Source organism: Mytilus galloprovincialis, chromosome 13 (assembly GCF_965363235.1).
Source record: "Mytilus galloprovincialis chromosome 13, xbMytGall1.hap1.1, whole genome shotgun sequence".
NCBI lineage: Eukaryota > Metazoa > Mollusca > Bivalvia > Mytilida > Mytilidae > Mytilus > Mytilus galloprovincialis.
The window spans coordinates 24,647,443-24,662,753 of NC_134850.1; the positions used below are offsets into that span (position 1 = coordinate 24,647,443).

Genomic DNA, 15,311 nt, shown 5'->3' on the forward strand with positions numbered 1-15,311 from the left:
CGTTGGTTTTATCTGACAGGGATCAAACACGCGAACTTTCACATACACAACTAAAACATACCACATAACAGTGGCGGTTCATCTTGAACATGGACAATTGCTAGTACCCAAAACAGGTAAACTTAGAAATGGTTAAGAGAAAATAGCATGTGTTTGACACTTTGGTACTGGACTGCTACTCTCCTAGCAACCATCACCTCAGTAGTGAGTGCTTCGTAACAGAAATAAATGATTTATGATATACCTTTCGTTAATTTTTCGTTGATAGATTTAAAACATTTAAGAAACTGAGGTTCAAACTCCATTAGGTCAAAAAGATGTCCAGTTAGAATGAATTAGCTATCACTTTCTTGTCCCTTTTGATCTTGTCGCTCCTTATGCACATAGAGTTCATAAATCCCACGTTTTCACATTTTTGGATTTTTAGTGTCATTCCAGGAGAGTGACAATCAAGAAGAGCGCGTCGGAGGCAAATCTATAACATAGTATTTTTCTTTTCTTTAGATTTCGAATTCTGTTAATTCTACAAGCAACTTATACAATTTGTAAAACTTACTTGTGTTGAGGCATGATTTATATAACGTTTTGGCTTTTAATGTTGCTTCCGTATCATGATCATTTGGTTGGTCTTCAAGCAAACCTGATATAAAAAATATATATGTATAATCATTAATTTGAAACAAACACACTTCGTTTTAAGGTTAATATCGATCATATATATATAAAGACTTTATTTTAAAAAATACACATCTGTATACACGATGAACAGTCATATATTGTCTTTTAAATGTGTTATCCTAAGTTTCAATGGATAAAATACCCAAAAAAACATGGTCCTTTACAACTCGTTGGAGGTTCGTACTCGTTTCTTTCGTGAAATATACTTTCTAATGACGTTAGTGAACCCTTAGATATGCGAAGCTTATATATCTAGGTGTCAGACCACCAATTACTCCCTCCAATTTAGAACGTATGTAAATTAGCCCAATTCTGACACAATGTAATTGTTTGCTTAAACTCACCAACAAAATTTGCAGAAATGAAACCTTTGGTGAAAGAGAAATATATTTAGAACCTTTTGAGCCAAAATTTACTTGTCTGTGAGTTTGCATTAAAAATTCAAAATTAATGAACTACGTAGTATACTAATTAAAGATTTCAAGAAAACCAGGGATTACTTTGGTAGTACTGTGTCCCGAAGGTCAGATTGTTCTAGTAAGACTTTAAAGTCGGGTTGGAAAATTGGCATGCATGTAAAAACGTGATTCATGTATGCTTAAGACATATCTGGTTTCTATGCAGTTAAACTTAAGGTAAAATATTTAGAAAGCTGTGAAATTGAAAAATTTTGTTGAACAGATAGTTTTTAATTGGTGGTCACCTATAATACTTGTTTATTCGACATGGATTTGCTAGATTTCAACATCGATAAAGTACTGTTGTCTTTAATTTACAAATGTATATTATTATGTTTAATGTTTGTATAATGCATTACGTAATCAGTCAGCAAGCCATATGTTTAATTGCAAACTGATTTCTAAAATATTTCTCTTTAAATCTTTAAAACAACACTTACACCTCCAGAAAACAATAGAAAATGATATAAAAGGTTCCAGATGTCAGCTTTTGATCACCTTTTCTTTGTGAAAATGTTAGTTTGGCATTGGAAGTATTATATTGACTTCAATATAATACTTTCATGGTTTGGCAGACGATGTGTGTGTTCAAATACATTTTCAATCTTTTAACAATAACTAAAGAACCTAATGATAACGACCTGCGGTGTTATGAAGCAAACGAGTCACAACAAAAATCCTAAATTTCAAAACGTTATAAAGTGTTGAACGAGACCCCCCCCCCCCTTCTTCAATAACATGCACAAATGACTATTGGCACGAAAACCATCAGTAAACATCATTTTGGTTTCTACACTACTGAAATTATCTTAATCAGCTTAAATATACCCATTTTTTCAGTTATAAATCTCAAGATTATTGATAAAGTATGATATAAACTCATCATAGAGTCCAGGATTGAAATTTTATATTCACGCCAAACGCGCGTTTCGTCTTCAAAAGACTCATCAGTGACGCTCGAATCAATCAGTTTATCACTTCTCTGTTCAAATGACATAGGACATTTAGGGTTTTTACACCACTGAAATAATCTTTATCATGCAGCCTTGATATACCCATTTTTATTTATAAATCTCAAGATTATTGATAAAGTATGATAAATTATATCAGTTTATCACTTATCTGTTCAAATGACATACGACAATGGCTACAACTAGAGTGTTTAGGTCATCAAGTTAAAATTAATAAGTACATATATATATCAAGTTTCATGAAACCAAATTGGTAGTTCCTAGATTAAAGTAGTTACTTAACTTCCTACATGCAATAACTACTTTGTTTTCTTCAAATAATAAGATGTGCAGCATTCAAAAACTAAACTCAATAACAAATGAAACAACTAAAACAAAATTTTGTTTACCTTTGAGTTGTATCTGTAAATCATCAAGCATCTTTTCAAATGTATTGAAACTGGATTTGTCTTCCGGTATTATATGCTTTTTGTTCCACATTCCGCATGCGTACTGGAAAAAGTCCGCACAAGGATCAACCGATGTATCCATAGCATCCATTAATAAAGTAGCTGAAAAGTATTAATCTAACAAGTTAGAAGCCGTATAAACGTATCCATATAAGCATGCACGAGTGTCCTGATGGGGGTTTCTTCGTTTCTTTATTCTCTAACTTTTTGTACCATGTTTTATCTGTTTGTATCAATTGTATCTTTAATATTCTTTCGTTATATTTCATCACCCTATTCTTGTCTATCTTCTAATTCGTTAGTTGCCTATTGTTCCCATTCAATTTTGATAGTGTTTTGTCCTTTTTCACAATTTGTACAGTATTCTCTTTTCTGTAAACACTATCCAAACTCTCATACCTTGTTTTTGATAAATGGCGGGTAAACGCACGTATGGCCAAATCTGTATGTCGACGAAACGAAAGTTAATTATTTAGGAACTCAGTTTTTCAAGAAAATGAAAAGCCGTAACAAATAAAATATAAAATCTTAAAAGGCTACAATACGGAAAAAAAATGTTGTCAAAAGAACAGCAAACCCGATGAGTAATGCCATTTCAATAGATATTTTATAGTATGCCTTTTTGTGTTGTTATGTTACACTGTTATCCTAGATAAGGATGAAGGTTTGTACCTATTAAAACGTTTGAACCCGCTGAATTTTTTTGCACCGGTCTTTAGTTAGGAATCTGATGTACAGTAGTTGTCGTTTGTTGATGTGGTTCATAAGTGTTTCTCGTTTCTCGTTTGGTTTTCCCGTTTGAAAGGTTTTATACTAGTAAATTGTTGTGCCCTTTATAGCTTGCTATTCGGTGTGAGCCAAAGCTCTATACACAAATAACCGAAATAACTTTTTTTCTATCTGGATTAACGTACTTAAGTATTCAAAATAACTCATAAAACATTGAATAACAATACCGAGGATTGAGCTAGCGAGTCCTTTTTAAAACTATGTCTCTATCGTTGTTATAATTTATTACTTCTAGGTTATGATAATTAGAATCTCCAAATGTAATCGAATCATTATATATAGAATACATATCCGCCCTTTATTCCTTTTCAATAGAATACATTAATTTCAACCTTTTATTCAGAATACATTTCCGCCTTTGCCATAGATAACATTTCCGCCTTTCTTCCTGTTCTATTGATTACATTTCCGTCTTATCTACATAACTTTTCCCTGCTTTTCTGTCTTTTATATCTAACATATTCTAAACTTTTCTACAGAATACATCTCCGCCTTTTGTTATTTCAAATGTTTATTATGATACCATCTTCGTTTTGTTGTCAACAAGATATTGACTAGGAATTTATACATAATGCGATTTGAGTTGAATAATTTGGTTCCGTATGCATGACTGTGTATAACTGTGCGTTTATTAACTGCACTTTGGTTGAGATCTCACAAAACTGGTTAAACCCTGCCGCATTTTTGTGCATGTCCAAAGTCATTTACATCTAGGTTTCGTTAGTCTTGCATGTTGAAGACCGTGGGATGTTTTCTTTTCTTTGTCGGTTTGTTGTCTCTTTAACACATTTCACGTTTCCATTCTCTGTTCTTTACAAACCAAGGTCGAGAACTTTGAAGTTGAAATAACAGTTGTACATATGCATGAATAGTAAAAGTGGTGAGATGTGAAAAAGTGTCAACAGTTTTACTACTTATTGTATGTTTTCCATAAATATGGAATAATGTTTTAAAAGGTTCCAAGCTCACCGTTTATATACCTAAAGGGACTGCAGGATATATATATATATAAATATAAAATATTTATATTTATATCGGTTATATAACCATCGGAGGTCTTCGGAGGTCAACTCGATAGTTATTTAGATGACGTATAGACTTAAATACACACGAAACGAAGCTACATATTATCGAGCCCATGTTCTGTAAATTATGTACCTCATACTTTTTATGATATGGATAAATGTTTTACATTGTTACAAATCAAATACTAGTTTAGGATAAGCATTTGAGTCAAATTGGTGATCGGTGAAAATGAATTTGACAGCTAGTGCCCCTTTAAGCGATCATTAATTTCTTTTATGACCAACAGTTTATCTAGTTGCATAGCATTATTGGTACATACCTGTCTTTATACACTCCTGAGAAATGCATACATTATAATTTACAGGCACTGAAAGTAAACAAAATTCACGTTTAATTGCATTAGGTTGTTAGTTTATTGTTTATGTTTTACAAATAAAACATAACAAACTGACTCAGATAATCCTGTAAACATGGTAAATGGAAGTTCAATATTGTAATAAAACCTTTTTAAGTAAGGGGCGGAGATATCAAAGGGACATTCATAGTTTTTTACATAAGTCGAAAATAAACTGAAAACCACAAAGGGAAAAAAAGAATACAACTCACAACATGTTAGTACATAGGTATATATATATTACAAGTATAAAGCTTTTTTTGTCTATTTTGAATCTTTATCACAATAAAGTTTCAAATCCTATCACATTACTTATTGCACTTTTCATATTGCATTGTTTTCATTTACTCCATTACTGGGGCCTCTTTGGTCTGAGTAATCAAACCTCCTGTATCCCTAGCATGTCAGCACGCAGTATTCGCAGCCGCACGTGACAGGTGCGTTCGACTGCAATCTTTATTGACTACAGCTGTCAGTTTTCCTCTCTAGCTAGGTACACCGAATTCCTTCGAAAATAAAAACTTAAAGACTCAAAATAGTCAATAGTGCTAAAAGTGACATAAAACACCAACCAATGTACGAAGCAATTCTCCCTTTAAAATAGTTTTACAAAGATTCGAATATAGGTTTCTTGTACCCAATTGTTATTAAGATGTATACTATGTAGGAAAGGTACGGAAGCCGATAAGGGCCATTCAAAAAAAATAATTTATGTCGTAATTACGACATAACATGTCGTTATTACGACATCGCTATGTAATTGGCAAAGATTTTGCAAGGATGCAAATATTAAACTTAACAATATAAATAAATATCTTTAACCAATGAATTCAAATAGCAAAAGCAATGCAATTAACAAATATTTACTTATTAAGCTTCATGTACAAATGTTAATTATTTAACAATGAAATACATTAAATATGAAATTTGGAGTTTTACCACGGGAGCTAACAATTAATTAATAACACTGTCTGCCACATAGCATTTCGGGGACTCTCCCTCTGGTATCTTTCGTTCCTCTTTTATAGCTTACTATGCGGGGCTTTTCTAATTATTGGGGGCATTAGGATGACCTATAGTTGTTAATGTCTGTGTCATTTAGTCTCTAGGCAATCATAATACCTAATCTTTTATATATATAGCGATGTCGTTATTACGACATGTTATGTTGAAATTACGACATAGCGATGTCGTTATAACGACATGTTATGTCGTAATTACGACATTTTTTTTGAATGGCGCTTATCGGCTTCCGTAGAAAGGAGACATGCATTCACAACTTATTAGTCGAAAACAAAATGAGCGAAACCACGGTAGTAGTTTTCATCAGGATTTTATCATTTGTCTGTTCTTGAGCATACTAGCATTTTCTGTCATTTCTTGCTTAAAAATTTGATTGTCCTTTTATTAACATCTTGTTGTCTATGGTATTATACAAGCTTCCTCATAATTCGATATTTTTATCTTCGGTAAAGTATTTTCCCCGGACATTGCTCTTTTTACATTGTCCCCTAGCGAGTACAGAAAATTTTATAAACAATAGTACTACAGTTGTAAAATTTTCAATTAGGCTCGACTCGTCTTTTTATTAGCAAATTATTGTTGTCACAGTGACGATTTTGTACTTCCTCTTGAATTTAATATCCTGGGGAACAGATGTCAAGTGTTGGCATTATGTCACGAGTAGTCTGGTTTCTTTAGAAGTTAACGTAATTACGGACAAAAGAAAAAGACAGACTTGATAGCTTATTCCTGTTTATCGTATTACTTCTGCACTTTGGTTATGAAAAGTAAGGACATAGAAAATAAATTGAGGTCAAGAACGGCGGCGTTTGTTTTGTTTTTCCCGCGTAGTTCCGTATAATGACTTGGCTTTTCAACGTGTTTAGTGTTCATCTCACGTTTGCGAGCACTGAATGGAATTTTAATGAGAGCAATATCTCGATTTCATAACATACGAGGAGATATGTGGTGTAGTGGTGAGTGCATCGGACTATAACACAAAGGTTCCTAGTTCGATCCCCGTACAGGGGAGAAAATTTCAGGGACAGATTTTCGACTCTACCTGACACCATTTGCGAGTATGATCTTGAGAAACGATGAACGTTCTACGGAAGGAGGCGATAAATGACTGACCCGTGTTCAGAGCGAGCAGTGTCTCTTGCAAGTAAAAGACACCCTTGTAGATTTCGGAAATGAGCAGGCTAATGCTGCTACCATGCAGCACTCGCACCATCAAAGAGGAAAGGGATTAACATAAGTTGTAATAACTTATTTCTCAGTCAACTATAAATACGTATGTTTAAACTAACTAACGTGTAGTAGGGTTTATCGTCTTCTTTTTATATTTATCAATTTGAAAGATAACAGCATACATCTACAGGTAAATGACATCCATGTTGCTTAGATTAGAGATTCAGAATATAAACAAAATCAAAGAGGAATTGTATTGGTCGTACACAAAAAAAAGTCACACCAGTGGTTGAATTATATGTTTTGCATTGCAAACAAATCTTATTTAATTCTTTATACGCTTTTGACAATCTTCCCAGAAATTAAAAATATGAAATGGTATTAAATCGGACACGGAACAAACTTCTACGAGCGCTTAATTCAGCGTCCGCATCGTGAGGTACCAATAAGTCACGTGACATAGATTGGATAGGTCCGGTGCAATCAATTTAGACTTCTACTGTATGCACTGAACACAATTAACAGAACATAATATATGAACAACCTTTAATAACCCCATAACATTGATATCTTAAAAGTACAAAACTGCACATAAAAACAAACAAAAAAGTTACTGTAATGACGTCATATGCGTTTAGACAACATACCACATTCTGAAAAAAAGGTTAATGGTTTCTTGTTGATAAAGTGACGATTTAATCAGGTATCAAAATGATTATTTTTTAAAGTAATCATTGAAAATATCTTCAAACAGAAAGCCGTATTCATATATCGGTCGTCAAAGACAAAATGTTATCTTTTTATTCCTAAATCTAACATAAAGTTAATCTTTAGTTAACTCTTACATAAAAATGTTTTCAAAAACATTTATAATATTTGTGTCTCTCCTCTTATCTCCTTTTCTAATTTAACTCCATTTTTTTTATTTACCAAGCAGATTACGATTCATCATCTTTTATATGCTATTTCAAGATCAGTCATGGTATGGTATGTGCAATTGGTTTTCTGGATCTTGAAGAATAAAATTAATGTGTCAGTTTACTATTGTTTTTCTGTTTGTCTTTTTCATTTTTTAAGCCATGGCGTTGTCAGTTTGTTTTAGATTTATGAGTTTGACTGTCCCTTTGGTATCTTTCGTCCCTCTTTTATCGGAAAATAATTTGAAATCAAAACAAAATACATAAACAAAACAAAAAACGAAACGAAATCATACGATTCCTTCAGCATAAATCTGTATGTTTATTTCAGCTGTGAATCTAAACAATTTAATTGTACTATGCTTTGTTTGTATTTTTGCATATAAAATAATTATAAATAATAGAACAAATATAATAATCAACTGTTGGGTTTTTTTTTTTTTTTTTTTTAAGTTTTATCTATTGTATCAAATCGTCAAAATCTTGACAACATTTAGCAGTGATATGGTCCAAATAATTATTAGGTCTTGAAAGGCCATAATAGCCTTTCAAGACGTCATATTAATTTGGACTAGCAGTGATATAGAATCACTGTCATCGTTTTAATGTTAGGTGAATTTATGGATGGGTTTTAACGTCCATTGACAAATTAATTTAAATTCTTATTCAGGACAAGAACATATCTATGTGATATGAAATATAAATATAAACAAGAATGTGTCCAAAGTACACGGATGCCCCACTCGCACTATCATTTTCCATGTTCAATGAACCGTGAAAATGGGTAAAAAATATAATTAGGCATTAAAATTAGAAAGATCATATCATTGGGAACATTTGTACTAAGTTTCAAGTTGATTGGACTTCAACTTCATCAAAAACTACCTTGACCAAAAACTTTAACCTGAAACTCGCACTTTCATTTTCTATGTTAAGTGGACCGTGAAATAGGGGTCAAAAGTTTAATTTGTCTTTAAAATTAGAAAGATCATATCATAAGGAACATATGTACTAAGTTTCAAGTTGATTGGACTTCAGCTTCATCAAAAACTACCTTGACCAAAAACTTTAACCTGAAGCGGGACAGACGGACGAACGAACGGACGGACGGACGAACGGACGCACAGACCAGAAAACATAATGCCCCTCTACTATCGTAGGTGGGGCATAAAAAAGATGTGGTATTATTATTTCAAATGCGACAACTCCCCACAAGAGACCAAACGACACAGAAATTAACAACTATAAGTACGGCCTTCAACATTGAGCAAAAGCCATACTGCTTAGTCAGTTATACATGCCCCAAAATGCAAATTGTAAAACTAATAAAAGGAGAAAACTAATGGCCTAGTTTATGTACAAAATCATATATACAGTAATACTTAAATATGAAGAGAACACTGTTTTGTAATAGATCGTCCCAATGGGTATCTTTGGTTTGACTCATTCGTGGGTCGACCCATGACTTTCCACACTGGAGGCGAGAATTCTACTACGTTATTGCTACACTTCATTCATAAAACAGACCAAGAAACAATAAAGTTTAAGATTCAAATCAGCCTATGATTTTGTGTGTCATTTGGTTTGTTCCATTAGAAAGCAACAATGAATTACAGAAGTACAAAGAAACATTTCAAACGAATACGATAACACACATATCAGCGACATAATTGAAAGATTTACCAATTGCTGTCACGTTGAGTTTAATATTTGGATTAATGAAATGCAACACAATTTACCAACAGCTTCTTGGCTTAATATTAGAAATGTATTGTGTGTCATTTTGGTTGCACCTCATCTATTTTTATTCAAAGATACGTACTTTTAATCCTCATCTAAGATGCTTCAACACAGTATATCGTTTATCATTTGGTACTTAGATAGCATAAGTACATTGTAGAGATAAAAAAAAAGTTGTAATATAAATAATCAAGGTAAACCATCAACTTTGTTAAACATATTTTTTTTATTATTTCTCTAATGCATTATGTATTCCCAATGTTATTGCGGTTGCATTAAAAAGCCATTAAAATAAAGTATTAGTAAAAGTTATCGAACTGACTGAACTTATTTCCCAATAGATACTCATCTCTTAAAGGGCTTCAAGTACTTCCCATAACGACTTGTTTGGTCTGATTATGAAGTTTAATTAGATTTAGAGATAAAATTAGATTGAATGTCAATTAAAAGCTGAAATCGCAATATATTGAGCCATCAGAGATTACTGATACCCATCTTCTACTCACTCTAAAAGAATAGAATCATTATTACAAATAAAACACAAGGGGATACTTAAAACGAATTACTGTTAGTCAACATTGAGTTTTAAGTATGTGTAAAAACATGCAAAATAAATGAAAAATGCGATGTGAACTGGCATAAAAAAAAACTTTATCAGCCTAAAAGAAGAATAAAATGAGGCAGCAACCCAATTCAAGGTTGGAGAGGGCCATAGTACAAAAGCAAAATGACATCTTACTGTCAACATATGGCTTTCAAACAAAAGCAATTGTTTATACAATGTATCAAAACCTAGTAAAGTAAACATCTTTCAGTAAATAGCTATACGTCGCTCATATTAAGTCAAAACGCTCTTGGTAAATTGTATTGCATTTGAAAAATCCAAATAATAGACTAAACGTGACAGCAATTGGTAAATCTTTCAATTATATTGCTGATACATTTGTTATCTTATTCTTTGGCAATGGTTCTTTGTCCTACTGGTATTCTGTGTTGCTTCCATTTACCATGGAATAAAGTATTCCTTATATTTTAATTGCAGCCATGATCTGTATTTCCAAAAGTCTTTTTTTCTACATTGTTAACCTCTAAGTTGTACAGCTGAAGACCGTACAATTACCTTTAGTTGTTATTTTCTATGAATCTGGTCTCTTGTGGAGATTTTTTCCTTTGGCATCCATACCAAATCCTATATATTTCTAGTGAAAAACAGTTGCAATAAAGGATATAACTACTAATTATTGTCATGATATAAAAACAGAAATACTGTTAAAATATACCCATAAATATCTTCATTAATATAAAAATGATATGTTTATCAATTACATATAGTTCATGCAAAAAGCTGAATAAGCAGTAAAATTAATAAGCATTTTCTGAAATGTAATAACACACACGGTCACCATGCTTATTTCGCATTGTAAATTGCTAACTATACAAAGTCATAAAAAAGGGATTAAAGATTTTCTATTTAGAGCTTTCTATTCATGTTTGCATGGTCGACCGTTCTAATTAGGGTATAACTAAAATATGCTTTAAGTAGATTTTATCTATGACATGTCTATGTACTACAGGTTTTATTCTAACTGTTAGTAACTGCGAGTACTTTCATATATGTACTTGGTGTAGGGATGTATATTTATTAGGTATCCTGCAACGTCCACGCTGTGTTTTTGTAGGTTGTTATTCTGCTCAGTATCAATCAGATGAGTTTAACCCTTTTCAACTAAATTTTATAGTTTTTTTTTATGTAGTACTGATACACCACATCTGATTTTTACATTTATTTTTAAAGCAAACGAATATACATGATAATACATCCATCTGATTTACTCAATTCGTTTTCCTGACTTTCCAAAGCAAACAAATATTTCCTTTTTTTCAAAATTCTCCAAAGACAGTGATATTTCTGCCAACCTATTGTAAAAATGAATTTACGCAAATAGAACAGTCGAAACGTCTCCATTGTTTGTGTTTACAAAAATATGACATCCGATCAGAACTCTAGATCTAACCATTGTTTGAATTCGAGAGACACACATTTATATACATATATTTTCACTATGCATAGACATCTCTGTTTGAATCAGTTCTAGAGCTATATTACACTTTTTCTAAATACCGTTACAATGTACAACTCAAAGATCTTCAACATTATGTAGTTAACTGCTCAGCATGTACAAAGTAGGTTTTCATACCACTTAATTTGCTCGTCTTGATATGAATGTACCTATTACTACTATACGTAAACATCAAATTTATAATGATCAGCTGACATATGGATACAGAATCGTGACAAATGGACATAAAATTGACTCGGAGTTATATATATTTAAGAAATCGTATGACGTTAGTTATATTTATGTAAAACATTAATCAACCCTTTATATGGTCATTTATCTAATTGTTTATATAATTTATATGTATGAAGTAAGTTTGCAAATGAGAGTCCGACAACTATCCACCCGGGTTCAAATGACGTAGATGAAAGTATGTACATGTATAGGCCAACCTACACATGTATCATAGTCGTTTATAACAGTCCCTTACATGGCAAAACGAGGGAAGTTTACGTTACTCCGATTGCAACACACAATTCTCTCTAATTACTGGGTTAAAATTCATACTGATTGATATCGTAAGAATAACATTTATTAATAACAGAAAAAAAAACGAACGTCACGGAAAATACAGAAGACCTTAAAAATGGAAAAATCAAAAGCTCAAACACATTGAACGAAGGGAAAACAAATGTCATATTTCTCACGTGGTACAGACATTTTCTTATTTAGGAAAACTATAGAAAACGTTAATCAAATAATAAATACACTATAATGTAAGTTTTCAAATTAAGAGATACAACAATTGCTGTTCATTGCGTTTAAAAATACTGCGATTTAAATGATGTTTGTTTATTTCAAACATAAACATTTTCAGATAAGGCCAACATTTAAAATCAAGTTAGGAAAACTGTATTTAAGATTGTGAATTTATAGAAAAGATGTTTTCAATCAAAACTGTTCTCCGTTGAACAAAATTGTTATTTTTGACAATTTAAATGAAAATTAGACAACTTTGTTGCAAGCGGTGAGATAGAAATTATCCTGAAATTGAAAATACAACCACATCTCCAAGATTTAATCGAATATTTTGCCAATTAATGTAAATAAATATTTGCGCTGAAGTTAGTGATTGTTTACATACGGAAACTAATTAGCTAATATATTGCCAGACAGACCATTATACCAACTGTAATTAAAGCATTTTTATGCTAGTTAAAACTAAAACTGATTCAAACACGCATTTTCTCCAATAACAAGGTTAAAATGCATTGTAATTAATACTGTTTCGGTAATCCAATTACTGGACTCGCATGCAGTGAATACATTTTCAATGTCTTAGTCTTAATAAGAGAAAAATACGATATAGTTCATATCATTTCTAAGAACAGTGACATTGTAATTAGTTGTAATTGGCTTTGTACTATCTTTCAGTAACTATGAGTACTGTGGTGCTTTGTGTCTTTTATTGTCATGGTAGTTGTGTTGTGCTTCGTACCGATCTATTGTTACTTGTTTTACAGTTTATTCTTTCTTTAAAACAGTCATTGGTTAAAAGGAATGGTGAGGGCCCACAACCATGTTTGGCTTTAAGCATACCTATTTATAGTTGATTGGAAAACAAGTTATATTAATTCCTTTTCACTATGCAGGTGCAAATGCTGTCTTGTAGCGGCATTAACCTGCTCTTTTTTAAATTTACAAGGGTGTCTTCTATACGTACAAGAGCTATGACTCTCTCTTAACACGGGTCAGCCGTTTATCGTCCCCTTCCGACGGACTATCATCAGTTCTCAAGAATGGTGTCAAGGGAGAGCCGAAAATTCTAGTCCCTGGAATTTTCTCAAACATGATTAACGCCGCCATCACATTTTATATGTGCCTGTTCCAAGTCAGGAGCCTTGATTTCAGTTATTTTCCATGAACAATTTCTATCATTATTTTATTTCGTAAATTGATTTTTTTTTTAATTTAGCCTTCAGTTTTCTCATATCAAAGCCCTTCATAGCCGATTAAAAATTAGCGTTTTTCACGGTATTGAAGCGCTACGGTTGTTTATAATATATACACATCATTTAAACACGAAAGGATAGTTGTTTCATTAGAAATCTAACCAAATCTCCTTATTTTTATATTGCATGCTTGTTTGTTAGTTCTTTACTGATTGATTAAGGGTGAGTACAATATTTAATTCTAGAAAACATGATTGCACTAACGTTTAGTTTAGTCAAAGTTGTCAATCTGGACTGATATGAATATTTTCATTTTTCAACAGAACTAACATCTATATGGCTAAATTCAAATTGAACTTTTGAACTATTTTGCAATCTCAGAGGCTAAATAAGTACTCGAGCTAGGAGATTTCCGTTGGGTATCTATGTTCACGCTAAGGTTGCGAATTCAGCACGTGCTAGGTTGGTTCAACTCCGATCATAACTGACTAAGATTGGCGGTTTTTCTGTGAAAGGTTGATGTTTCTCTTCAAACACCCCAACTTCCTTCACTAATAGAATAACTGGCCGTCACGATAGTACAAAAGGAATGAATATTACAATGAACACCAACATCCAATCAATTGATGTATATGTATATAATGTCTAAATACTAAGTAAGGAGCTTTCTTACAATGATATTATATCGTTATGAAAGTTGATAGCATACGCAATCAATGAATTAAATATACGTCTTAATGTAGAAATATAAACATATGTATAAGGAGAAAAAATAAAAAAAGAACTTACCATGATTACTATCTCGAATGAAGGCCACGACAACAAAAGCTACACACGCAAAGAACAGAAGAGAACACAAACAAAGTAAATATTTTTCACGATTAGTCCATCTCCTTGAGCAACCATCTGTTTCATGCACATGTACGACAACGTCCATTGTATTGTTCATAGCTGTCTGCTTTTCTTTCTTTTCTTTTCGTTTTTCGATCTTACCATTACGAGGGTCCTTCCGTTTATGGTTGTCATGAGGTAGAAACTTTTCATTTTCATTATGATTGGAGTTTAATTCCCTATGTTTTATATCTCCGTTACAGTTAGCGAGCATGTCCGAATTCGAAAAGCAATCAGAATTTCCATACGACATTTTAATTTTAGTATTGCACGTGCACAATATTGGAGTGTAGACAAGTCAGACACATATTTACAGTTACGTGTGATCAAGAATTGTCAATATAATTAGTGACTCAAGAATCTACACTTCTTAATCTCCATGGTAAATAATCATTTAAATTCCTCATTGTACGTCTGCTGGACAACTTTCCTGAAAATGAAATTAAAATGTCACCTCTGTTATTAATCTAATAAAAAATAAAAAATAACTATTTTACATGATATAAAAAAGCTTATGTCACAACCCGATCAGAAAAATGACCAATCTTCAAGTATTATTTTCTTTGCAGATACAGTACATATGCAGAGTAAATAACGATATATTCTTCCAGATATTTATATAGTAACTGTTACCTGTTGATTGGAAAAGGAAAATTTCATTGGATTATCTGTTTTAATTTGAAATGTTGAAACGGTTGTTAGTGTTAACCAGTATAACTTACATAATATATATTTGTAAAACAAATTCTATAAGCTGTGTTACTGTTGAATTAAGAAAAACAGCATTATCCAT

The 15,311-nt window shown here is 32.1% G+C and overlaps 1 protein-coding gene across 3 annotated transcripts in view; it reads right to left on the reverse strand.

The window, feature by feature from the left end:
- The window catches only part of LOC143057863 (neprilysin-1-like), a 56,688-nt gene that overhangs the window by 20,300 nt on the left and 21,077 nt on the right, over positions 1-15,311 (reverse strand). For all 3 annotated transcript variants that reach the window (XM_076231299.1, XM_076231300.1, XM_076231297.1), the window contains exons 2-5: positions 14,417-14,948; positions 4,691-4,738; positions 2,497-2,658; positions 557-640 (exon numbers count right to left, since the gene is read on the reverse strand). In XM_076231299.1, coding sequence (XP_076087414.1) covers positions 557-640; positions 2,497-2,658; positions 4,691-4,738; positions 14,417-14,771 — 649 coding nt within the window. In that variant the 5' untranslated portion in view covers positions 14,772-14,948. The remainder of the gene's footprint in view (positions 1-556; positions 641-2,496; positions 2,659-4,690; positions 4,739-14,416; positions 14,949-15,311) is intronic.